This window comes from Aedes albopictus, chromosome 2 (assembly GCF_035046485.1).
Source record: "Aedes albopictus strain Foshan chromosome 2, AalbF5, whole genome shotgun sequence".
Taxonomy (NCBI): Eukaryota; Metazoa; Arthropoda; class Insecta; order Diptera; family Culicidae; genus Aedes; species Aedes albopictus.
Window position 1 is genome coordinate 403,691,901 of NC_085137.1, and position 27,540 is coordinate 403,719,440.

The following is a 27,540-nucleotide window of genomic DNA, read 5'->3' on the forward strand; positions in this document are numbered from 1 at the left end:
ATAAATCTTCTTTAATATTTTGCTTTCTGTTCCGGATTTAAACTTCGGTGTTCCGGCTCTCGCACACTGCTTCGGGTCAGCATCAGCAGCGCATTAGCTTTCGTTTCACGTTGTTCTTACAACGGCGACCAGTAGTGTGGTGGTTTTTGTTTCCTAATATGCCGAGATTTTTCCCTTCCCGAAAATTATCCGCTGAACGAGCTGAGAGTTGTTGTTGAGGTGGTTCGTAGGAGGGAAAACAACAACCAGAACTGGCTTAATTCTCTTTATCTCCTAGGCGGGAGTAGAGTAGATACATGAGTCAACTCCGGCCCGAGTGCAGTTTATTAATAGGAAAACATAAACCATAAAAATAAATTACCCAGCCATTTATGCTTTATCCCGCATCCAGTAGAACCGGGAACAAACGGGAAGGTGTGGCAAAAAGGTGGTCAGAAGCCGGAAGAGATTAAGAGACACTACCACGTGCGACGTGACAGTACCTACGCTAGATTTCGAGGAATTCGTTGGAAGGCATGAATCCAGCTTTACGGTGAAAAAGAGCTCTGATTAATTACGCGCGCCCACATCTGCCGGAACTTTTCCCGTACCCGACGGCGACGAACAACGTTAGAGACTGATTAGTATTGATGAAGACCGTCGCGTCGTTGTCCTGTCGTTAGGCCTAATCAGGTCCACGGGGTGTCCTCACACTGCTCATCGGTTAATGCTGAGCTGGATCCCACGTGGACAAGCGGAGCCGGTCTTGAACCATGAGATAACCATCGTTGGGTCATTATTTATTTCCGCACCTTTGAGGCCACGGTCGTAGTGTAATGAATCTCTTGCAAGCAGAGGATACGATTTGCACTCAGCAGGATGGCACTTCGTCAATAAAATAAGAGACGACGATGCGATGGCCGAGACAAGCAGCTGCCGTTTGTTGCGGTCACTAACGGTGCGATGCGGAAAGGAAACACGATACTCTTCCACTTGGAAGCATATGGGTCAAGCTGCTGATGTTTGGTTGATAGAGGTTAGACCGCACATTGGCCTCTTAATGAGATATTTATGCCCTCCTGCTGACCAGCAGGCTCGCCACCGGCCGGCCGGCCTGGGAAACTTATCAGGCTGCGATCAGGATTGTTGTTCTCGAGTGGGTATGTGAGTGTAAGCCTAGGAAAAAAAATAAGGCAAGTACGACTTCTTTGCATTGCAATGCATTGAACGGTAGCCACGAAACACGAAACTTGTTTTGGTGATCAATAAACGGTTTACCTTTTTTTTTTTTATAGAATGAGAAAATCTGCAACAGATACCCAAGAGGTGGTTCCTCGGGTGATGTGGGGATCGACCCACTAAAAACTCATTCTCTCTCTTCCTTACCTTCGCGGTACGCCCGTTAGGGATGACTTCGAGAAGGGGGGGACCGTACATGAGTACACTCTAATAGTAAGCGTTCCACCAGCTACCGCCTTAAGTTGTTCACTCTCCCCTGGAGGCTCGGGTCCTGGCTAGTACTTAGACTACCCGTTGAACTCAAGCTCCTGGATGGGGAAGGGGGGCCAACTCAACTAGCTGTTGTTCGGCTCGCCATTTACTCTGTAGTTCAAGTACGATTCGAGAAACCGTGGAAGTAACGGAGTCCCACTTGTCCGCCCCCATACACTACACATCCTTTCAACAATGTTGTCAGGCGTGATATCTCTACCGCATACCTCCTGCATACTCGACCTTTGCTCCACGAAACGTGGACATTCAAAGAGCACATGCTCCGCGGTCTCGTCGCAGTCTGCACACTCCGGACATGCGGGGGAGCCTGCGTGTCCGAATCTGTGCAGATACCACCTAAAGCACCCATGGCCTGACAGAAATTGAGTCAAGTGAAAATTCACCTCACCATGGGGCCTGCTCGTCCACTTGGACACGCTCGGTATGAGCCTGTGTGTCCATCTACCCTTGCTGGAGGAATCCCATTCGCTCTGCCACTTCAGCATAGACGAGGTTCTGGCGATACGCCTCGCGCCTCTTATGCCGCGTCGCTCGAAGCATTCTTCATCCTCTGCCACCACTAAAGCTATGGGCATCATGCCCGCTAGCACGGTTTACCTAAAGGGTTATAATAACCGAGTACTTCGGCTACAGGCCCTGTGAAGTGTTTCAACCAGGACGAACCAAACCTCACATCCTTTTTTTCACTGAAGTTTACGATACAAAAGTGGATTTTGTACGTTTCGTTCATCCAAGGGAGCTACCCTATAGAGCCCGGCTGATTAAGGGTAGGCATGAGAGAATTTACTTACTTTCCGACCTGAGTACCCAACGTATCTAAATACCAAGGTAAGATACTCCAACTATTATTCTTGTATTAGTGAGAAAAGGAAAAAAGCAAAAAAATAGTTATGAAATTTGTGCAGATTTGTATGGGCGCATCACAATTAAGCAAACTTTTTTGAGAAATTAGGCTCTCACATCATAGAGGCAATTATTAAAAGGCATCTCACTAGATAAAAAGTGACTTCCATGCAATAAATCAGAAAATATCGCCATTTGAAAATCAATGACAAAATTTTTTTAATTGGTTCTAAACGTACTTTTACAGCATTTAGAAACGTTCAAACTAATAAAACTTTACAAATTTTGCAGAAATAATGACATTCTAGAGTAAAATCACAAACTTTTCATAACTAACGCAGATGTGTTAGTGAGCCTCGTTATTGACATTTGCGGGAATATCTTACCTTGGTATTTAGATATGTTGCTGAGTACCCACGCAGAGGGCCGAATTGACCGGGCCGCCATCGCATCGCCTTGACCTGTGTTCAGGTCAAATTTCTGTCGACTTGTTTTATTTCGCTGTTGAGGTTGCGCCGCCATGAGCGTTGGGATCTGCCTCTGCTGTGATGTCCTGCTGGGTTCTAATCTAATTTACTAGATTAACTGGTCGAAATAAGTGAGCTATGCAAAAATGAGCGATTTCCGTTGATATTTAGGGGTATCTTTTTTGTAGGTCGAAAGCTTTTTCGTGATCAATGAACACCAGGTAGAGAGATTCTTGTTTCATTGATTCATTGATTTGCTCCAAGACGATACGAAGCGTGACAATATGGTCCACACACGGATTATTTTTTTTTTACGAATTCCTTCAGGGAGGTATTTCGGATCCCTTCATAAAGTCCTTCAAGGATTATGTCATGAAGTTCTTCAACGAATCCTTCAGATGAACCTTAAGGAATTTATTCAAAGATTCTTCTAGAGACTTCTAGAAGAAGGAATCTTGCAGGAGTTCCTCATGAAAATACCTTTAATGAATTTCTGAGGTCATGCTTGATCAGGTATGGCTCCTGAATGGATAAATGTGAGATTTTCTGAAGGAATTTCGGAAGAATTCTCGAAAGAATCCTTGTAGAAATGAGCTCTAAGATTTCTAAGCAATCTAAGAACTCTATGAACTCTAAGATGTATTCGGAAAGAATCATTGGGTTGATTTTGGAGATATCTTTGATGACATTCTTAACGAATTACCAAAGTTCTGTAAAGTAGTAGTAGAAGTACTAGAAGTACTATGAAGAATCACGTAAAGGATTCCTGAAGAAATTTTGAAAGCAAAGGGATTTTTGAATGAAATAATTAGGAAATGCCTGGATTATTTTTCATAGAGATCAATGGCATAAACCCCGAAGAATTCCTCTCAAATTCGTTGATGTTGATTCGCAAAACAATTTCTATAGATTTCCGTGGAGAAATTTTTGATGGCAGCCTTGGCGAAATTTCTTTAAGACCCCCTGAGGGAATTTGTGCAGGAATCCTTTGGGATGAATGTGTTCGCCCGTGCAGGGTTATCTGAAGGAAAACATTGGGAAATTCCTGAAGGAATCTTTGTAACGTAGTTGGAAAAAAATCTTATGAGAAAAAGAAGTCTTCACTGGAATTTCTTAAAGGATTCATGATCGAATCGTGACAGAGCAATTGAAAAAAATGCCTAAGGAATCTTTGGACGATTTCATACAACAATTATTGGAAGAATTTCTGAAGAAATCTTTGAAATGCTTGAACAATGCTTCATAAGAAATCCTTGAAAGGACTTCAAAAAAAAAAAAAATGTGGCATTGCAAAAAAAAAAATCTTTCAGAAATTTATAAAAACAAATATTGAAATAATTCCTAAAGAATTCCTCCGGGAAATTTGCTCAAGGGATCATGTGGGATAGCCCCAAAAGAATCGTTTGTTGAAATATTTGAAATTCCTTCAGAAACACTTGGAGGAGCTTCCGAAGCAATCGCAGTAGCAACTTTTGAAAAAAAATTCGGAGGAATTTGTAAAGAATTCCTTGAAGTTATTCCTAGATGAACCGTAAAAGATATCTAAGAAAGAGTTGTTGGAGTTCTTCATTTGGAACAAATGCGTGATGAAATCCTTAGAAAAAAATTTTAGATGTTTCGTGAAGAAAATCCAGACAAAATAGGTGTTATCGCTAAGTAAACCTTTAATGGTATCAATAGATGGAAACCATGGAAGAATGCCTTAAAAATACATTAAAATTTCCAATAAAATTTCTTGGAAGAATTTCAGTGAGAATTCTTTAAAACATTCTTACATTTTTTATTAAAAATTTCCTTCAGAAATTTCTATTGGATCTTTTTCAGTAATTGCTTTGGAAAACCGTGCAACAATTCGTTTGGGAATATCTTTGAACATTTATTTGGAACCTCCTTCGGCATCCTTCATTATATTTAAAGAAATTCTTTGGCAATTAACCCAGCTATTGTGTTCCATTGAAAATTCCTACGGCAATTCTCTTGAGAATTTTTTTAGCAATTCCTTTGGAAACTTCTTTGATCAGTTCTGGGCAATGCTTCAGCAATGGCTTAGCAAAATTCTTCAGAATATTTTTTGTACAGAAATTTCTTTGAAAATTCCATTTACAACTTCTCGTTGTAATTTTTTTGACAATTCGTTTTAAAATTCCTCTGGCAGTCCCTTTGCTAATATACATGACTATTACATTTCCTATAGAAATTCATTCGCCAGGTACTTTGAAAATTCCTTAGTTGATTCGTAAATTGAGGCAGCAATTTTGGAAAATTTCTTCGTTAATTCCTCAGAAAATTTCTTTGGCAGTTCCAGTGGAAACTTCATTTGATAAACCTGTAAATTTCTAAAAAAAATCACAAAAAATGTTTGAAGGAATACCAGTAGATTTTTTTTATTTGCCATTGTTATTGGGGAATTTCTGTGTGAATTCTTGAAAGAATTCTTATTTTTTTATTTGAATCAGTTAAATCTTTGTAGAAATCGCAAGAGAATTTATTGATTAAGGTACCCCGGGGCAAGTGGGACCCAAAAAAATGCTAGTTTGGTTTTGTTAAGCCAAAAATTCTAAACATAAATAATTTTATAATTCCAATAGTTCTGAAAGACATTGTTGGTATATTTCTTCTTATTAAAGGGCATTGAAACTGTTTCAAAATTTTTAAAATCTGTATATTATGCATATGATGAAAAGTGGAGCAGATCTTCATTTACACCGTATCACGGGGCAAGTGGGACCTATTCGGAATTGTTGTACAAATGGCTTAATAAAGTTGCTACATATATGTAATGTAGTATAAATTATATAATTATAATTATAATTATTATATATAGATATTATAATTAATTATATATAGATATATTATGCGAATAACTATTTTTAGCGATTTAGGTTGGAAAAGTTTTGTGGTATCGTGCATAAATTACGTAGCACATATAATAACGAATCACTGAGGAGAAAATTATAAAAGCGCCCTAAGGTTAAACTTGCTTTTCATATTACGTAGCTGATAAAACTCGCCAAAAGATTTTTCAAGATTTACAGATGTTATGTTTACCCTTACATATTTTACAATCATTAAATAAAGATTTTTAAATCGTGAACTTTGAATAAGTCGTTTTCCAATTTTTTCATACTCTATTACCGGTTCCTTAATATTCAGAAAAACTCATTATGCAGCAAAAAAAAAAAACGAAAAAAATAATAGAATTAAAAAAAAATATGAAAAATAGATGATTTCGGTTTACCATTTTAAACAATAGCTTCATCATCAGAATAGAAGTATTTAAGTGTAATTCAACGATTGTTTACTTAAGACGCCGATTTTTACTTCACTTTTGTGAAAATTTCGACTTAGGCTGAAGAAAGCGAGATCAAACTATGAAGTTGTGTTTGTTTACTTTCATAGGTCTCACTTGCCCCAGATGCTAAAATGCACTGGGGCAAGTGAGAGCAGTTAACTAAAGGTAATAAATGAAAATAAATTACAGCTTTTTCGCTTTAAATAATTTGCAAGCACTCCAAAGATTATCCTGAAACCGAAAAAGTTTTACTTTATTTGTTATTTTATTTTTAAACGACGAATGTAGTAGAGTACGTTAATCTTACTTAGTGAATTGAAAATTACATATGATCTACAATAACATATATGGTCTCTTTATGGTGAGAACAATTGCAATTTTTGAATTCAAAGTATCCGTTGGTGTGATACCTATTTGTTCTATGAAGAATGTTTGCCTTAAAACTAAAAAATAAAAAAAATATAGCTGTAGGTCTCACTTGCCCCGAATTCTCACTTGCCCCGGGGTACCTTATTTTAAATAAAGAAATGTATAGAAAAACTCCTGAAGGAAGTTTTTGAGGATTTTCTAAAGGCATCTTTGAAGGAATTCCTTTAGAATTTTTAATAAATCCTTGGTAGAATTCCTAAAGCAATCCCTGCTAAAGCCCAAAAGTAATCTTCTATAGAGCTCTTGGAGAAATTATAGAATAAATTAAGCAAATAATCTGATTGATGAAAACTTCGCTGAGGTTCCTAATAAGATCTTTGAAGAAATTCCAATAGATTTGTTTGAAGAAATATTTAAGACATCCTTGGAAAAAATGCCGTAGGAATTTTTGAAGCGACTCCTGAAGAATTCTCGATGGGTACCCTATATGAAATATTAAACTTAAATTAATCACTTAAAAGATGCTTCCAGGTATTCCTAATGAATTCTTGAAGAAAGTGGCAAAACAGTCTTAGGAGGAATCCTTGTAGAAACTTCTGAAGAAATTATTTGATTTTATCTTATCAAATCAGATATCTATTCCCTTATTATTTAAGTATATATGCACCTATTTTCACCCTACTGAAAACAAAGAAATGAAACGCTTTTTTTTTTTATTTTTGTTAGAATTGAGCAAGAATGATAACAAAAATAACGTTATAAATTCGCGCAGTAATCGCTTTATTTTCGAATAGGACGAATTTGAGATTGTAAGATTACTAAGGCACGTTGACCCTACCGGGAATCCTCAGAGATTTTTTGAACGAATTTGCGGAGGAATTTCTGGAGGAATCAATAATAAATCCTGGAGAAATGCTTGACTGAGATGCTTGGTGGTAACTTAGAATGATTTGTCAAAAGGTTTTTCGAAAGAATTTCTAAGGAGTCTGATCAAAAGTCACAATAGACATTTTTAGAAGAGTTCTTAGAGGAATGCTAGCAAAAATTCCTTAAGGAATCCTTGGGGAAGCTCCTAGAGTAGATGAATATTACAAAATTCGTTGTAAGAAATCTAGAAAGATTTTTGGAAAGAATTCCAACAGAAGTTCCTCTCAGAATTTTCTTAGAGAAACTTTTGTAAGGATCCTTGAAAGATTTTTGAAAATTATTATCCAATTGGGTTTTTAAATTTAAAAAAATGTATTGTTTTTTTGATTTTATACGAAAGAGCACCTTTTTCTAAGCCACTATGATTTTTTTTCAGATTTTTTGTACATTATTTTGATACCTAAAATCAATTTCAAAGAGATTTTTTGAAATCACCTTTTGACAGCTGGGCAACCGCTTGACAGTTGCGCCCAGTACAAAATGCGACAAGGGGTGATTATACAAATCGCTCCCATACAAACTTTAAATTATTTTTTAAATAGGTTCCCGGGCACCGAAAATCATGAAACTTTGGATTTCAGCTCAGTTTGGAATGCAGATTCAGAATATGCAATTATCTCATCAAGCCAATTGATTCTTTTGAAATTTCTTGGAGGTTTTCTAGGATGAATCTCTTAATAAAACTTTAGAGAAACTCCTAAATTCTTGAAAGAATCCTTGGAGGAATTTCTAAAGGAATCCTTGGAAGAAATTCTAAAGAAATCTTCAAAAGAACGCCAAGATGAGTAATGCATACTTGAGGAAATGCCAAGATAAATTATTTGATGAATCAATGGAGAAATGATTTACTTCCGTGGATATTTGGAGTGCAAATAGCTTAAAAATAGTGTGTTTTAATTTGTTTTGACAATTAGCTTTAAAAAATGCGCAAAAATTTAAAATATTTTCTTTGGCGAAGTTGTGGCCCCTGTTTCACTCTACAATTCGTTCTTTGACATCCAACTTCTATCTCTTATCGTTTATTTGCAATTTGATTTAAACATCGCATTTCAGCGCATGAATTTGCAACTGTTAAGGTAAGCAGTTTTTTGCCCACTGTGCCGCACATTTAAATCGAAATTGCAAGTTAACTATGTATAAGAGTTAAAAATTTTGAGTCCAAGAACGAATTTGTAGAGTGGAACAGGGGCCACAACTTTGCCAAAGAAAGAATTTTAATTTATTACGCTTTTTCAATGATAATTGATAAAAACAAATTGAAACACACTACTTTTGAGCTATTTTGCTATTTGATAGAAAACTCAATAATCTTTCGAATAAGGCTAAAACACTGCGATAAGTTTGACCATTTTCAAGTTATAGCCAGTTTCGGCAATAATAATCAAAAACATGGAAAGTTCAATAACTACGTAACGTTCGAGATTTGACTATATGCGTAGAACATTGTTTTTTTTTCACCATTCATGGTCCTCTATCATCCATTAAAAAGTTTGCACGCACGAACCTAACACCTTGTATATCTAATTTAATGCGTAATGCAATATATGTGGGGAATTAGGGTAAAATAGGCATAACTACATTAGCGCGGATACTGCCGTCACTTCTAATCGATTCCTTGTATCATAATCCACTAAAGAAACCCTCCATAGCATACCACCCTTAAGTTTCTTATGGGTTACACAGTAAAACCGTTCAGCACTAAAATATGTAAGACCTATTCATAAATGCATAATTTCCATACCACTCATAAAATGTGTAAGAGTTACACATTCACAAAATCTGCTCCTGCGTCCACAAAATCGTTAAAGTTGCATTTTTTTTGTATGGCAATCGAGCTAGGTTTACTAGTGACCTTGGCGAACCAAACAATGTAGCCGTTTCGCATCTAGAATAGTGTACGAGCAGATTTTTTGAATGTGTAACTCTTACACATTTTATGAGTGGTATGGAAATTATGCATTTATGAGTAGGTCTTGCACATTTTAGTGCTGAACAGTTTTAGCGTGTATAGAGCTAATTTCATACAAAGCACAATATATGTGGAGAATTTGGGTAAAACGAGCATAATTACATTCACGCGGTCACAGAATTCATTTTAAATCGCTCCCGTGTATCATAATCCACTAAAGAAACCCTTCTTAGCATACCACGCATAATTTCCTTGTGAGCTATGGAGCTTATTTCATGCAAAACTCAACATAAGTGGGGAATGAGGGTAAAATGAGCATCATAACATTAACGCTTCTTAACATACGACTCATAAGTTTCTTGTGAGTTATAGATGTAATTTTATACAAAACATGGGGAATTAGGGTAAAATAAGCATACATACATTCATGCGGTCACTGCAACCACTTACAATCGATTCTCCACATCTTAATCCTTCAGAAAAGCCCTTCAAGGCAAACCGCATTCATGTTTCATAGGTGTTTTAGAGCTAGTTTCATATAGAAGTCAATAAAAACTGGAGAATTAGGGCAAAATGAGCAGGATAAAGATCCGTGTGGTGTGTTTAACCACCTTCATTCGATTCTTTAGACAATTTTACGCCTAAAACCGTTTTGTTCATTAGAAAAACTGGATGTGTTCGTGAGATACAGAATTTAGTGTCGGTTTGCACTGTTTTCCCCCGCTGCAGCGTATTAGCTGGTAAGATGTATCTTTTACGTACACCGTAGCATTCGTCTAAGTCCCACTAAGGCAACGTGAGACATCGTAGAGGAGACGAATGTCGCCGGTATTTGCGCTCGCCGTCTTCGGCTAGGGAGTCCATCCACGATATTTTGTCCCGCCCACATAAGCGCTTTAATTCGTTCTCGTGAGCTGAATAGCGCTGACGTGCTATGGCTGTGGCTCCTCGTGTTTTCGCTCGCTATATCGCGGCTTTGACGTTCCTTCGCTCCGGGAACTTTGTATGGGGAAAGCAATACGAAGCTCTGTGCTTGTTTTTCCAAAATTGTTTGAAAAAAGGAAAACTCTGTTATAATATAGTTTTGTTTGTTTTTAATCATTGCCTTTTCGAGATTTTGGTTCTTCTAGTTTTGCCGTTTCAGTACGCGTTAATATTTAAGTCATAAATTAAAAGTTGAACCAAACAGACCAACCCAGACTAATCAGGTCCTACACAATAACCTTTACTCATATGCAATCATAGATGAACAATTCGTGTCACCCTCCAAATTAAATGAAAACACCTCAAACCACTCTAACTTCTCAAACGTTCTATCCAGAGAATCTCGAGTAAATTTAATTAAAATTATTCATACCTTTCGTGTCACCATCTGATTGAGCCCTCGCCACCTAATACCTTCACGCGCGACAAGCAGTGCACCTGATAGGTAGGTAGATAGGTGAATCTCCTTCCGTTTGATAAAACATAATCGAATTTCGTTCGTTGGTTCACTCGTCCATACGCAAATATTTGCACATGAGCTTCTCGTCGTTTAAACACCTTTCCTAGTGTGGTGGTTGTACGTGATCAATCTCCAGTGTGCAAGGGTCGAGTACTAGAATCCCCACTTGACCAACAGGGGCGTGTTTTCACAATCGTGTATAATTAATTGAATCTATCCAATTAATGTTACGTCGCAGTCCGCTGCTGAAGTGACACATTGCTGGTATTGTTTCAGAGTGGACGTGGTCCAACAAATCTACAATTCATCTCGGAAGTTGATTTCCGGGTTGCCCTCCTATTGTCCATTGCCAGTCGACTAAGGTCACAAATCAAATCGGAAGACATACCTACCGGGAAGGAAGTGCTTTGTGTAATTGCTCTTCAATCCTTTGAGTTCCGGAAGGGTGAGCACGATTTTGCTGGTCCTGTGGCGATGATTACCGGTTTGAACGACAATCGCAATTATTTCAGGATAAATTGTTTCCGTTTGTGTCACATTTTTTTTAGGAATTTATGTTCTTATGTAGTGTGCGTTGAAGAAAACCTGACAATCCTGAACGATCGTAGAAACTGGAGGAACATCGGCCTAGACCTAAACCGACAAAGATGGTGCTCTACTATACGGAACGGATCTCTGCATGTCCACAGTTGTCTAGAAAAGAAGTATTTTATAGTAGCTGTTGACTAAACAATGGCACGATTGACGCTATCACTATACATCGAGTGAGCTTAAAGAATACTGAACTCGCGTCAAGCAATCTCGTGACACAAAAACAATCACTACAGTTTGCAGTAATATTAAATAGTGATTTCAATACGATTATTTTTTAAGTCCACACTTCAAAAGTTTAGTGACAAAGCATCACATCACAATTAGTAACAGGAAATAAAACTTTATCCTGCACAACAGTCACCCAACCGGAAATAAATATCCACTTCAAGCACAATCAATCTCTCACACTTTACCGAGACTTATCACAACAATGTAATTAGTTCATCCGACCAGAAACCTCACCCTTCATCCCTTTAATCCCAAACCGGAAAGCGTCTTAGCAAAACCTCTGACAGCAGCAAATTTCTCATTCAAACATCCGAACGTTTGTTGTCGGTGGGTATGTAGGACCACATACAATTTCCTCTCTCGAACATTTTCATGCCATCGTCATCGCTCTTATTCAAAAGTTGTGAAGTTGAAGCTGCAACAGATGTATGACGACATACGAACACACACGGAACTGAACCGAACCTCATTCCTTCCTGTGAAACTGCTTTCTACCAACTCCTCCTACCATTAATCATACGATGATGTTTTCCCATCCCAACGATGAATGTGTGTCTTCACCGAAATCCCCACTTCCTCCCCCCCCCCCCCAGCAAAACTTTCCGGACTAATTCCGCTGCCAAAGCTGGCACGTAAGTCTGAGCAATTAGGTTAATAGATATCTCGATTTTCTCGAGGAATTTCAATCATTTGGAATCCCGTCTTGACGACAGCAGCAGCAGCAGCGCGATGCCGGAATGGTTGGATGGTTTGGTTTAGTTGGTTGGAGGGTCGTTTTCCCGAAAGTTGCTTCCGACGAACCGAAAGTTCAATCCAAGCGTAGCGCGAGGTGTGCCATCACACGTTGCTTTTGTGGTCTTCATCGTGCTGGGTGTGGGAAGTAGGTTCTAATAGGTACAGTCGAGTCTCTTACTAAACGAATTCCTATTAAATGGACTCCTATTAAACGAACTCCTACTAGACAGGGGTGAGCGTTATAGGAGACTAAGAGCTTATGGGATTTCGGCATTTTGGGGGTGTCGATAATAGGCTCGGGTGTGTTAAGAGTTAACGCAATACTTTCTTCGGCAAAGTTTTAGGGCTTGATAAGATCTACCATTTAGAACTTTGGTTCATATGATTAGTTGGCAATTTGGCCGCTAGAGGGACCATCAACAATTTGATGCTAAATTGCACTACAGGAACCATATCAAGTTGTCAAGCAAACGTTACGATATGCGACAGCTCAAGACCCTGATAATTTGGAAGGATAGTGTATTCGGGAAAGTTGTTGGGTACGCCAATAACTTACTGACGATGAGTTGCGAAGTTCGAAATTCCTCCACTGGGCGGCGCTAGTGAGCAAGTAAATTTTCAAAACCTCATATCTCAGAATCCCGATAACTTAGGAAGATGGTGTCTTCGGCAAAGTTGATCAGTATGACTTAAACTTACATAAAAATTAACACTTGTTTCGCCATTCTGCCACTAGGCGGCGCTAGTGAACAAGCAAATTTTAGAAATCTCATAGCTCAGAATCCTGATAACTTAGAAAGTTGGTGTCTTCGGCAAAGTTGATCAGTATGACATAAACTTACATAAAAATAAACATTTGTTTCGCAATTCTGCCAATAGGCGGCGTTTACCGAGGGTTTTCGTCTTTTTTCGACTTTTTTGGCGGTTTTTCGGCTTGGCAAAACTAGTGTCGCTCCCCCCGATTACTTAGAAAGTTGGTGTCTTTGGAAAAGTTGATCAGAGTGACATAAACTTACATAAAAATTAACACTTGTTTCGCAATTCAGCCACTAGGAGGCGCTAGTGAACTTGCGAATTTTATAAATCTCATAGCTCAGACTTCTGATAACTTAGAAAGTGGGTGTCTTCGGTAAAGTTGATCAGTATAACATAAACTTACATAAAAATAAACACTTGTTTCAAAATTCTGCCACTAGGAGGCGCTAGTGAACTTGCAAATTTTAGAAATCTCATAGCACATAATTCTGATAACTTAGGAAGTTGGTGTTTTCGGCAAAGTTGATCAGTATGACATAAACTTACATAAAAATAAACACTTGTTTCAAAATTCGGCCACTAGGCGGCGTTTACTGCTTGTTTTCATATTTTTCGACTTTTTTGGGGGGTTTTCGGCTCAGCAAAACTAGTGTCGCTCCCCCCGATAACTTAGAAAGATGGTGTCTTTGGCAAAGTTCTGATCGACTTGACATAAACTGACAAAAAAATAAAAATTGTTTCGCAATTATTTAATTTTTTAATTCTTTCAATTCGTCAAGTAGTTTAAGTAGTTTAAAATTTCCACGGAGGATTCCTTTCGAGTTCGACTGACATCAAGGTATACAACTAATAAAATATGCATGCTGCCCAGGGGCAGACTTTCAAACCAAGTATCTCATCAATGAAGAATACAGTCTCTCCAAGATTGCAGAATTCTGAGCTATAAGATTTTCAAAATTTGCGTGATTACTGGTGCCACAGAATTCAGACAGAATTCTGACACAAGTGTCCCATTTTGTGCAAGTCTATGTCATACTGATCAACTTTGCCGAAGACACCAACTTTCTAAGTTATCAGGATTCTGAGCTATGAGATTTCTAAAATTTGCATATTCACTAGCGCCGCCTAGTGGCAGAATTGCGAAACAAGTGTTTATTATTATGTACGTTTATGTCACTCTGATCAACTTTTCCAAAGACACCAACTTTCTAAGTTATCGGGATTCTGAGATATGAGGTTTTGAAAATTTACATGCTCACTAGCGCCGCCTAGTGGTAGAATTGCGAAAGAAGTGTTTATTTTTATGTGAGTTTATGTCATACTGACCAACTTTGCCGAAGACACCAACTTTCTAAGTTATTAGGATTCTGAGCTATGAGATTTCTAAAATTTGTATGTTCACTAGCGCTGCCTAGCGGCAGAATTGCAAAACAAGTGTTTATTTTTATGTAAGTTTATGTCACTCTGATCAACTTTTCCAAAGACACCAACTTTCTAAGTTTCCGAGGGAGCGACACTAGTTTTGCCAAGCCGAAAAACCGCCAAAAAAGTCGAAAAAAGACGAAAAAACCCGGTAAACGCCGCCTAGTGGCAGAATTGCGAAACAAATGTTTATTTTTATGTAAGTTTATGTCATACTGATCAACTTTGCCGAAAACACCTATTTCCTAAGTTATCAGAATTTTGAGCTATGAGATTTCTAAAATTTGCAAGTTCACTAGCGCCTCCTAGTGGCAGAATTTTGAAACAAGTGTTTATTTTTATGTAAGTTTATGTCATACTGATCAACTTTGCCGAAGACATCAACTTTCTAAGTTATCAGGATTCTGAGCTATGAGATTTCTAAAATTTGCATGTTCACTAGCGCCGCCTAGTGGCAGAATTGCGAAACAAGTGTTTATTTTTATGTAAGTTTATGTCATACTGATCAACTTTGCCGAAGACACCATCTTCCTAAGTTATCGGGATTCTGAGATATGAGGTTTTGAAAATTCACTTGCTCCCTAGCGCCGCCCAGTGGAGGAATTTCGAACTTCGCAATTCATCGTCAGTAAGTTATTGGCGTACCCAACAACTTTCCCGAAGACACTATCCTTCCAAATTATCAGGGCCTTGAGCTGTCGCATATCGTAACGTTTGCTTGACAACCTGATATGGTTCCTGTAGTGCAATTTAGCATCAAATTGTTGATGGTCCCTCTAGCGGCCAAATTGCCAACTAATCATATGAACCAAAGTTCTAAATGGTAGATCTTATCAAGCCCTAAAACTTTACCGAAGAAAGTATTGCGTTAACTCGTAACACACCCGATATAATAGGCCACACCCCCAAAATGCCGAAATCCCATAAGCTCTTAGTCTCCTATTAAGCGGATTCCTATTGCGCCCCCCGACCAGTGATCTTATAAGAGTCTCGACTGTATGCTAATGCTTGAACCACCGACGACGACGACGGCGGTGACAAACGAGCACTGGGTGAGAATGCTTTGATGATGTCCCTTGTCCCATGTCACCACATTTCGTCTTCGATGGTCCTTCTCATTTCTTCAGTTTTGTCAACCCAACCATCTATCCCAAACTAAAATCAGCTTTTCAGCTTAACTTTCCACTGTTTTGTTCACATACGGCACACCCCTAGGCTCCTGGTTGGGGAAAGAGTAATCTGACCCCAAATTCTTACGAAAGATTTACAGAGAGATATTTCCTGAATCTGACTGAGCAAAATTCGATTTTCTATAAAGGCCTAAGCTGACTTAACCCACATTGTATGGTTTTAGCGCCTAAAAATCCATTTGGATTCTTGGATTTTCGACCGCCATCTTGGATATTCTGGTCGTTATTTGTGGAGTCCAAACTTCTTCTCCATACCAAATATACCCATATTGAATGATTTATTAGCCTGATACACCATTGAACAGCCGCCAGCTTGAATTTTGGGACGCCATTTATTATTTTTCATCGCCATCTTGGATATTCTGGTCACCATTTTTGGGATCCAGACTTCTTCTTCATACCAAATATATCCATATTGCATGGTTTTAGATCCTAAAACTCTATTAAACAGCCGCCATCTTGAATTTTGAGCCACCATCTTGGATTTTAGATCGCCCTCTTGAATATTCTGGTCACTATTTCCGAACTCCGGACATCTTTCTCATATCAAATATACTGATATTGCATGGTTTTAGGACTCAAAACTCCATTAAACAACCGCCATCTTGAATTTGGAGCCGCCATCTTGGATTTTTGACCGCCATCTTTATATTTTCGTCGTCATCTTCTTATACCGAATATACCTATATTGCATGGTTTAGAGTCTAAAACATTATTAAACTGACGCTGCTTTGAATTTCGAGCCGCCATCTTGGATATATTGGTTGCCATTTTTGAACTTCAGGCATCTTCCCCATACCAAATATACCCATATTGCATGGTTTTAGGGCCTAAAACTCCATCAACAGCCTGAATTTGGAGTCACCATCTTGGGTTTTTGACCGCTATCTTGTCTACTCTGGTCGCACTTTTTGGTTTTCGGACATTTTATTTATATCAAGTACAGTGTCGGACAAAACAATAAGACCACCAGCCATTTTTCATACAAAATAGCCAAGTTTGACGATATGATACTCGGTTTCTAGTGGATTGATTTGTCTGAAATTTTGGCAGTCGCCATGGAGTTACGTGAATTTCGATATGTATTTAATTCATTCAGTTCTGTTCACTACATCAAAAGTTACTGATATACGAAACGACAAAATAATAGGACCATTTTCAGATTGCCATGATCCAAGGATATATGAGATTATCTGATACTTTATGATTGATTAACAAGTACTAACATTAAGGATGCCATTAAAATTTGGGGACATTTTTATTGATTTGACCACAAATAACCATCATGAAAATCTGGTGTTAGAATTTTGTCGCACTGTATATCTGTAACTTTGGAAGTAGTGAACAAAACTCAATCAATTTGATACACATCAAAATTCCAGTAATTTAAAGTCGGCTGTCAAAATTTCAGCCAAATCGGTTTACTATAAACCGAGTACCATATCGTCAAACTTGGCCATTTTGTATGAAATAGGACCGGTGGTCTTATTGTTTTGTCCGACACTGTATACCCATATTGCATGGATTAAGAACCTAAACCTCCTTCAAATAATCGTCATCTTGAACTTTGGGGCGCCATCTTGGATTTTGCGCCGCCACATTGGATTTGGATATTCTGGCTCTCATTTTTGGACGTCAGACATCTTTCCTATATCAAATACATCCAGACGCGCCAGCCTAATCAAATAATTGGGGGCGTAAAGCCTGATTTTTCTGATTTTTTGTATGGGAAAATCTAAAAATCGTCGAATATTGGGGGGAGGGCAAAACCATGCTTGCCCCCCCCCCACCCCCCAAGTTGGCGCCTATGAATACATCCATATTGCATGGTTTAAGAGCCTTAAACTCCTTGAAACAGCCGCGTCTTCTAGTTGGATATTTATGTGGTTTAGTTTTAGGGTTCGTTCAAATATTACGTAACGCACGGTGTCAAACTTTCGATTATTATCGTGCATTCATGTACCTCGGATTTTTCCTTGAAAATGATCAGTATTAGGGCTATGTATTCATAATCGGAAAGCTAGAAAATATTTCATCGGCGAAAATTTTTCCATACCTTTTGTATGGGACGTTTTTTGGGCTTAAATAGTAATTATTGATTTTTAGTATGGAAAATAGCCAAAAACTCATCTAACTCAATTTTTCCCCGATAGAATATTTTCAAATTTTGTATTTATACATTATAGCCGAAATTCTAACATACTATTAAGAAAAACCCGAGGTACATGAAAGTTCGATAATAATCAAAATTTTGACACCGTGTAACGCTAAGGGGGGAGGGAGGGGGTCTAGCGCTGTGTTACGCTTTATATAAAATTTCAAAATTCCCCATACAAAACTTGTTACGTGGGGGGAGGGAGGGGGTCTGAAATTCTCAAATTTTGCGTTACGTAATAATTGAATGAACCCTTATATATGACAGTTCACCAGTGCTGGTTTGGATCACTGGAACGCCTTGACTGATCCTCACCATTTTAAATAACAAACGGTAAAATTCCGGTTCGATTCGAGCTATAATCCGTAAAATGCGCAAATGCAAATGCGAAGTGCCTTTAAAGTAAGTGAACTTTTTTGTTGCGCACAGATATACATACATACACACATACATACACACATATATACACACATACAGACATAATCTTAATTCGTCGAACTGAATCAACTCAGGTATATGTGACTCGACTCTTTGAGCCTCCTATAGAAAATTCGCTTTTTGAATGAACATATAGCCTTTTTAATGTACGAGAAAGGCAAAAATATCAAAAAAGGAAATGAAAATTAAGAATTATTGTTTTTTTCAAAAACTAAATTAGTAATAAATTTCGAAACAACAGGCAATTCGTATAACGCATTAACTCAACCTACGCGCTGCAGCAATTGGCAGCACCCTCTCACAGTCGGATGGTGGATGGAGACTTGCTTTTTATAAGCAACTCAGCCTATTAAGCTTTTTAAAATTTTTCAAGAGTAACATTTGAAAGGAGCTCTATCTTTTTTGTTCACAGATTTTTTTATCGATTGATTTGTCTTTATTTAAGAGACTTTCAGTACAAGATTTTTTTAATCGATGTAACTAAAAAATGACCTATAAAAAAGAATCGTATGGGGAATTTTAAGCAAATGTCCAAGCTTTCATAAAAAATATAGAAAAAATGATGCCCTAAAATATAATTTTAAAATTCATAGTCATTTTACAAAAAAGCCCACTTTTTCATGTTTTTAAATTTTTCTCCTAGAAAGGCAATATAGTTGCCTAACTTTCCTCCATACATAACAAATTTTTCAAACATAAACTTTTTCATATTATCTTTTTAGCGTGTTGCGCATTAACTCGTAAAGGATGCATCAAGAATCGTTATACCAATTCAATAACACTCAAAGGGCAAGTTGTTCATTACATCCATACCTTGTTCCTAGTGGACAATACAATTTGTGACTGGTTCACTAGGTGGCGTAAACGATGTTGCAAAGATTACATATTGTCACTACCGATGAGCTTCATTTCGAATGCGAATTAAATTTATTTGCTTGAAATGCCTCAACCAATTTCAAACAAATTTGGCAAACACATTCCTTACGTTGTGGAGGGTATTGGAATTCAAGAAGGCGGTCAAAACTCCAGAATGTATGCTATTCAATGACAATGCTGCTTCGAATACTATGGAATATAGGTACCTATCGATCGGCCTCGATGTGTAGAACTTAAAAATAAATATCCGTTGCCATTTTAAATCTAAAATGGCGTACCATAATTCAAGATGACAGCCACGGAATGGTGGTTTAAGCTACGACACCATGCAATATGGGTATCTATCAATCAGACTCGATGAGTAGAAGTCAAAAATCGACATTTGACGCCATTTTTAAATCTAAAATGGTGGACCATAATCCAACATGGATGGCAATCACGGAATTATTGTTTTGAGTTATGATACTATGCAACTGGGTATCTATCGATCGGACTCGATGGACAGAAGTGAAAAATTAAGGTTCGATGCCATTTTTTAATCCATGATAGCGGACCAGGATTCAAGATGGCAGCCACGGAATGGACAATTGAGCTATGATATCATGTAATATGGGCATTTGTCAATCGGGATTGATGAGTATAAGGGTGGATGGTAATATAGAGGGTTGGGAAGACAGTGGGCTAGACGGGTGGGTAGAGAGTTTGTGTGATGGCTAGAGTAGATGGTAGGGGAAAGGGTTAAAGTAGATGGTAGGGTAGAGAGTTAAAGTAGATGGCAGAGTAGAGTGTAAGGCAAAGGGTAGAGTGGACGGTAGGGTAGAAGGTTTGGTACAGAGTTTGGTAGAGCGTAGGGTAGAGAGTCAGGGTAGAGGATGAGGTAGAGTGTAGAGTAGAGGATGAGGGTGGAGGGTAAGGTAGAGAGTGTTAGGGTAGGTGGATGGGTAAACGGTGAGGTAAAGAGAGGGTGAAGGGTGGAGGAGAGAGTAGGATAAAGAGTTAGGGTAGAGAGTAGGGCAGAGAGAAGGGTTAGGATGAAGGGCTGAGATAGAGGGCAAGCAAGACGGTAAGGTAGTAAGCAGAGGGTTTGAACAGAGTGTAGGATAATAAATGAGATAAGATTAGATGAGATGATATATTATCGAGATACCTTCAAGAATTCTTTCTGCAATTTCTCCAGGCATTCCTCTCCTAAATCTTCCCAGAATTTCTCCCCGGATTCCTCAAGATGCTCTTTCCGGATTTCCTGTAGGGATTGCTCCTGAGCACTGAAAAGTAATTGACGCGCCTTATTTGATGCTTGTTTTGTGCCTCTTTTGTCCGACAATTCTCATCTTTGCTCTTGAGATATCATGTGGGACTTTTGCAGCGATTGCCTTTTGAAAATCCTTAAAGGGTTGTTTTAGGTATTCTATTCGGCATTTCTGTTATGTTTCCTCCCGAAATGAAATATGAAAGAATGTAGATTTCTGCCGAGGATTCTGCTTCACGCAATCCTGGATATTTTAGGTGTTCGTGCCGTACTCTACAGAATTCCTTAAAAAATAACTTCAGAGACTTCCGCTGGGATTGCTTTGGAAAATCCCAAAAGGATTATTTCAGGAATTCTAGTCTGCATCTCTTCAAGGATTCTTGCTGGGAATACTTCATGGATTCCTCCTGGTATTGCCTTAATTATTTTTGCCTAGATATTTTCAGAGAATATGTGTTCTTTAAGGTATATTGTCGGGATTCCTGCTGGTATTCCTTGAAGGATTCTTTCTGGGACTTTTTCAAGGATTCCTCTCGAGATTCCTTAAGTATTCCTCTTGGAATTCAAAGATTTTTCCACTGATTCCTTCAGGGGATTCTTCTGTTATTCTGTTAGGGAGCCCAGCTGAGCTTCCACCCGGAATTCCTCTCAGGATTATTCCAGATATCCGTCCCAGAATTTCTATGGGAAATCCTGCCGGGACTCATTCAGAGATTTCTGCCAGGACTCATTGGAAAAATCTTCTGTATGGTAAATTGTGAAATTTAATATGAAGCGTAACACTCTTATAGATCCATTCCCTCCTTTAATAGAATTATGTAGTTTATGAAGATCTCTGAGTTATTTCGACAGAGGAAGAAATAGTATAAAAACAGAGCATGAGTTAGAGCTAATGAGAGTGCGAGAGTAAGAGAAAAATACAGAAACAGAAAGTGAAATAACTGAACCTTGTCGGTTGGTGGTTGAATAAAGAATGAATTTATTTCTCTGAAGATTGTCAATGTACATTTTGATCAAAGACTACTTAGATGCTACATTCTCTCCCTTTGTCAATTTTACAAATAATAATATAGTTTATGAACAATAATGATATATTAGTTAACAAATTATGAACGATTGTTTCTTAAACGTTTGGACCATACCGATTGATGTTGTTCTTCGTCTCGCAATCGTTTATCGCTTAGTTTTGTGTTTGATGATGTTAAGTTAGTTAAAAGTGGATTATTAGTGACAATTGATTTTGTATGATTCACGTGTCTATCTGTAATTACACCAGATTCAAGATTCTTTAGTTTGAGTCTAGTCTTATTCCGCTGAAGCACAATATGTGGCTGAGACGCAAAATTTGTGGTTAACTTGTTCTTTCTCAACATGTTCTTCACAAGAACATGATCGCCTACATCTATCTTAGAATACTTTGCATGTTTCTTCATGTTAGTGTATAACCTGCCTTTTTCTTTTGAATTTCTATCATTCTCTCGTGCTTCTGTTACATCAACGCTCCTCCTGATAGGTGGTAGTCTATCTCTAATATTCCACCCAAATAATAATTCTGCGGGACTAAAATGTGTTGATGAGTGTGGTGTAGCCCTATAAGAATGCAGAAAATCTTGAAGATCGTTCTTCCAGTTTCTCCCAGTAGCGACGCTTATTCGGATGGTTTTCAAGAGGTTCGATTCTGCCTTTCTACCAGACCATTTTGAAAAGCAGCATATGGCACAGTATGCTGAATGACGATGCCGTTAACTGAACAAAATCTTGCGAATTCCTCCGATGCGAAAGGCTGTCCGTTATCACATACAATCACTTCTGGGTAACCGAAACGGGCAAAAGTTTCTCGAAGCTTGGTTATGGTGAGATTTGCGGTCATTGTTGATTGATTTGCTACTTCAATATATCTATGAAAATGAAAATTAAATTTATAAACGTCTAACAGGTATTATATTATGAAATACTGAAACCTCGAAAAATAATCAGTAATCACTAGCAAGTGATTTCCCCCAGGTATTTCCATGAAATCTATAGCCAGCTTCTGCCACGGAAATGCTGGCATTTCGATTCTGGAAACAGGTTGATGTTTGGGTTCGGAAACCAGAAGGCATCCGGAACAGCTTTGGACAAATTGTTCCACCATTTTGTCCATGTGAGTCCACCAAACCTTTGTGCGCAAGCGTCGTTTCATCGATGATATACCCAGATGAGGATCATGAGCTATCTGTAGAGTTCTTGTTTGTAAGCTTCTTGGTACAACAATTTTGTGATCCTTCATTATCAAGTTTCCATCATACATCAAGGAGCTGGCAATTTTCTTGTATCTGGACAATGTTTTCGGCCATCGGTTTGCCGGGTAAGGTATCCATCGAATAAGTTCTTGCAATTCAATATCATCTTTTGTAGCTGATTCAATTTCTTCCAAAGACACCGATCTTGGGCATGTGTCCACGGCTAAAATTTTCACGATCCTTTCAGATTCTTCATCAAACGTTGGATCGGAATCGGAAACACGTTGGCAAAGGCGAGAGAGTACGTCTGCGATGTTACTGTTTCCAGGACGATACATGACTTTGTAATCGTAAGACATCAATCTCAACTTCCATCTCTCAATTCGAGGCGAAGGCTTCAAGCGATCTCCAAATATCGATACCAGCGGCTTGTGGTCTGTGATCAACCAAAAGGTTAAACCGTAGACATATTCATGGAATCTTTCGCAGGCCCAAACTAAGGCAAGAGCTTCACGTTCCGTTTGAGCATATTTCCTTTCGACAGGAGAAAGAGTTTTGGATGCATAGCAAATAATACGACCATGATCTCCTTTGTGCCTTTGTACTAGTACTGCACCTAATCCAACAGGGCTGGCATCGGCAATTATGAATGTTTCATCACTAGGATCATGAAATCCTAGAGTCTCATGTTTCAGTAATATGGTTTTGATTTTATCAAACGCTTCCTGATGCTCAGCTTCCCAAATAAATTTGGATTCTTTCCGTGTCAAACTGTTTAGCGGAAATGTGAGTGTAGCCATGTCAGGAACGTAACGGTGAACGAAATTTACAAGTCCGAGAAAGCTCCGAGTTTCGGCACACGATCGTGGCGGTTCCATTTTCTGTACTGCTTCTAACTTCTTTGGTGAAACAGAAACACCGCTACCGGAGATCAAATAGCCCAGAAAATCTATTTCTTCCACATTTGAAACAATTTTCTCGTTATTTAATAAAACATTGTGTTGATGGAGACGTTCAAGCACAACCTTTGTTCGTTGATGAAGTTCATCTCTGCTTTTAGCCGGTATCAGTACACTCAGCGAAGTAAACTACCGAAATTCATTAGAATACCTTATGAAATTTAGCCATAACTGTAAAGTATGGATGCCCTAAGAATACCTTATGAAAATTGAACATGCTTTTTATGACCTAATTACATAAGATAAACTTATGAAAAGAGCAGAAAAATCGTAAAATGATGCAGACTGGAATCGATCCATGAACGTCGAGATCACTGAGCTCGTGCCCAACCCACGCGGCTATCGACGCTTGAGAATATCGTCTTGCTAAATTTGTATAAAAGCCAAACAGTGAGTCGATTCTGCGTCATAAACCGACCTTATGAAATTCAATCTAGTCGTTATGAATTGTTAAAAGGCCATTTCATAAGTTAGACCTTATGATAATCTTAGGTTTATTTGCCTGAGTGTATATGTCATCAATGAAAATGATGAGCCACGGCATATCGGCGAATAAGGTTTCCATCACCTTTTGGAAAATTTCAGGTGCAGCGGATAGGCCAAACATTAATCGTTTGTATCGCATCAAACCAAGAGGCGATATAAAAGTGGTTATATAACGGCAATTTTCATGTAATAATACTTGATGGAATGCCTGTTTCACATCAAGTTTCGTGAAAACTTTGTTCCCGCCAATTTTACATGTCATTTGTTCCATGGTAGGTAATGGATGTACTTCTCGAACGATAGCTTTGTTAGCCTCACGCAAATCTATTATGATCCTGACTTCTGACGAGCTCTTCCGTTTAACCAACATGGGTGAGACCCATTCAGAAGCTTCGCTCACCTTTTCAATTATGTCCTGAGCAAGCAGTTCCTTAAGTTTCTTTAAGGTTAATGCTTCTAATGGAAAAGGAATACGTCTAATTGATTGTCGAACTGGAGAGACTGTTTTATCAATTTTTATATTCGCCACAATCCCTAATAGAAATGTTGTTCCATTCAGTAAATTTATTGTTATATCTATGATTTATGAATTACAAATTAGTTAAACATTACCTTGCATGTGGGGAAAGGCCACATTATCCACAGCTTGTACGAACTTCAGTAATCCCAATTTCTCGGCTGTATCTCCGGACATGAGTGAACATTTTCCTCCCTCGATAACGTACAGTGTAGTTTCAACGGTGTTCCCTTTCCATGTGATTTCCGAATCAACTTCTCCAAGGACCTTGAGATTGTTGCTGGTTCCATAGGCCTGGAACGATTTCTTGCTCCCCTTTCTCACGCTAAACGCCATAAATCCGGTTTCCTTTAAGGTTTTCCAATCGCGATCACACAGCACGTCAACATCTGCTCCAGTGTCAATGATGAGTTTCATGGCAGCTCCACCGATGCAAACAGTCGCTGTCCGTTTCTTCGAGTCCAGATGGAAAAGATCGAATGTTTCCGCTTCTGCATCCATTGTATGGGCTCCATCATCCGTGCGTTCAATTTCTCGAATGTACTGCTTCTTCCTGATGCTTGGTCTGTTAGAATTGGTGGTTTCGGTAGAGTTGCGATGTTTCCTTATCTGACGGCAGCAACGGGCAAAATGTCCAACTATTCCACAAATACGACATTTCTGGTCTTTAGCAGGAAAGTTGTCGCTTCTGAATGCATGACGTCCGTTACAACGGGGGCACCTCTCCTGCTTGTAGTTCCTCAATGTTTCATTCGATTGTCGGTTCATTTTGTTGATTTTCAGCACGCTTTCCGCCGGACAAGGAGTTGCGCTTGTTTCGCATTGATCCAACTGAGACTGCAACGACTCATGAGCACGAGCTGCAGCAATAACTTGATTCAAGGGTAAATCACTCTTCAGAATTTTTGCCTTTAATTTCAGATCCTTCGTGGTCGACATTATCTGGTTAACGATCAACTTTTCAGATTGTTCGCCAAGTTCACAGTTTTCAGCAAGCTTCCGGAGTCGAAATGCAAATTTTTCAATATTTTCTCCTGGTAACGGAGACGCTTGCCGGAACTTCTGCAACTCGAACGCGATGGAGATTCGGGGAATGAAATATCCATCCAGTGTTTCAATAGCCAGATGGTATCGGTTTTCGATCAGATGATTTTCGTCCACATCGATCTGGTCAATAATTCTCCGTATATCCGGTCCACCGAATAACGCCAGGGTTTTGAATTTGGCTTCGTGGTCTTCAATACCTCTCCAATCTACATACGCGTTAATTTGCTTCTTCCATTCCTCCCAGCGAATGGCTACGCTCCCTTCTGCGTCTTCAACGAATGGTGGGATGAGAGGATTGACCTAGCGGGGGATAAGATGAAATAACTTCTTCATCTAATGAATGTTAGAGTGGTTTACATTAACCATACATTATTAAAACATACACTAGTCCTACTAACGCTCTACCTTTTCCTGTTTGGTTTCTGTTGTTCCCATTTCATTATAAATGAATTTCTATGGGCAACCCAAACTTTTTTTTATTTGAAATCCTGTTTGGTCTCTGTTGCTCCCATTTCATTATAAATGAATTTCTATGGGCAACCCAAACTTTCCTGCTTTGAAATCCATCTTGAATTCAACAGCTTTCCATATTTGGTTTGCGTTTTAGGAAACTAAAATATCAACTTTCAGGTTCCGAAGCTCTGAATAATCTCTATATTCAGACAACGTACTGCATCCTGAATTTCTAGTTGCAATATTTTAGTTCTGGAACTGTTTCCAAGGCAACTACAAACATGAAAAAAACGAAAAACAATCTCTCAACTAAAATGTACATACCATCGGCCACGCCATCTTCAAATGTTCGTGTTTTACGATACCGCCTGGTACTCGAATCTGCTTCCCGAATCTTGACCGCTACGCTTCCGTTTCCTGAATCTTGACCGCTGTCCGGATCTTGACCCCTCGATTTCCGCTACTGTCATTTTCTGCTCGACTTCCGCTTCTTGATCTGTTCTGCTTCAATCTTGTTTTCTCCTTCAAAATCAGATGGTGACACACCGGGACTAGTTCCAGTAGTTAACCTCCGCCGTCGATGGGTCGAATAATCTGCACCCGCAGTCGCCAAATGAAATAACTGAACCTTGTCGGTTGGTGGTTGAATAAAGAATGAATTTATTTCTCTGAAGATTGTCAATGTACATTTTGATCAAAGACTACTTAGATGCTACAGAAAGAAATAGGCTTTTTGATACACATTGATATCTGTAGTAAACCATGAATCATCTGACCAAATCAAACCATGTCATCTGAATAAAAATAAATGAAATTACTATAACTTATTTTTCTTATTATTAATTTCAAATTAAGTCAAATTTTTTATATTGATATTGAGAACTTATTTCCCACCGAATTATGAGCTTATCGTAGCAGTAAAGACTACAACGGTTTCAGTCGAAAATTTCAAATGAATTTTATTCTAAAGCCTGTATCCGCAATAATCGGGACGCAGAAGTACGGCTGTAGCTCTGTAATGAATCGGTAAAATTGGCCAAATAATTGACCGAGAACTCTTTGGTGTATGTTTATTATGTGTGCCAAATTTCATAAGAATCGATGCATTACTTTTAACTGTGGATGAAAAACAAACAGACATGGTTTTAAGCATTTTGTACAATCATGATCAATTTTCATTCGCATAATGGATGATTCTTCTACGCTACAGTTCAAAGTTCTGTGATGATAATAATGAAATTTCGTTAGCAGTTCTGATGCTTATAGAGACACTTTCTTGTAAAATTTCATCAACTTTGATCAATTGATTTGAAAGTTACTGGTGTTGATATGGGTGAGTGTGAGTAAAAATTTTTCGTGTTTTTCATGTGCGATGTTTGCCTATTCATAACTTTTGAATTTCTCTGCCAACTTTCATGAAATTTTTATTGAAGATAGTTGATTATGTGTATATTATGCCTGCAAAATTTGA

At 38.3% G+C, this 27,540-nt stretch overlaps 2 protein-coding genes across 3 annotated transcripts in view; one reads left to right on the forward strand and one right to left on the reverse strand.

Annotated features, from left to right (window-relative positions):
• The window catches only part of LOC109413839 (neogenin), a 636,710-nt gene that overhangs the window by 81,074 nt on the left and 528,096 nt on the right, over positions 1-27,540 (forward strand). The window lies entirely within an intron of this gene.
• Positions 21,341-26,512, reverse strand: LOC134288445 (uncharacterized). The gene is made up of 2 exons (XM_062853345.1): positions 26,394-26,512; positions 21,341-25,916 (listed from the first exon to the last, which is right to left on the reverse strand). Exons 1-2 carry the CDS (start codon positions 26,406-26,408, stop codon positions 24,654-24,656), a joined length of 1,278 nt encoding a protein of 425 aa, XP_062709329.1. The 5' UTR covers positions 26,409-26,512; the 3' UTR covers positions 21,341-24,653.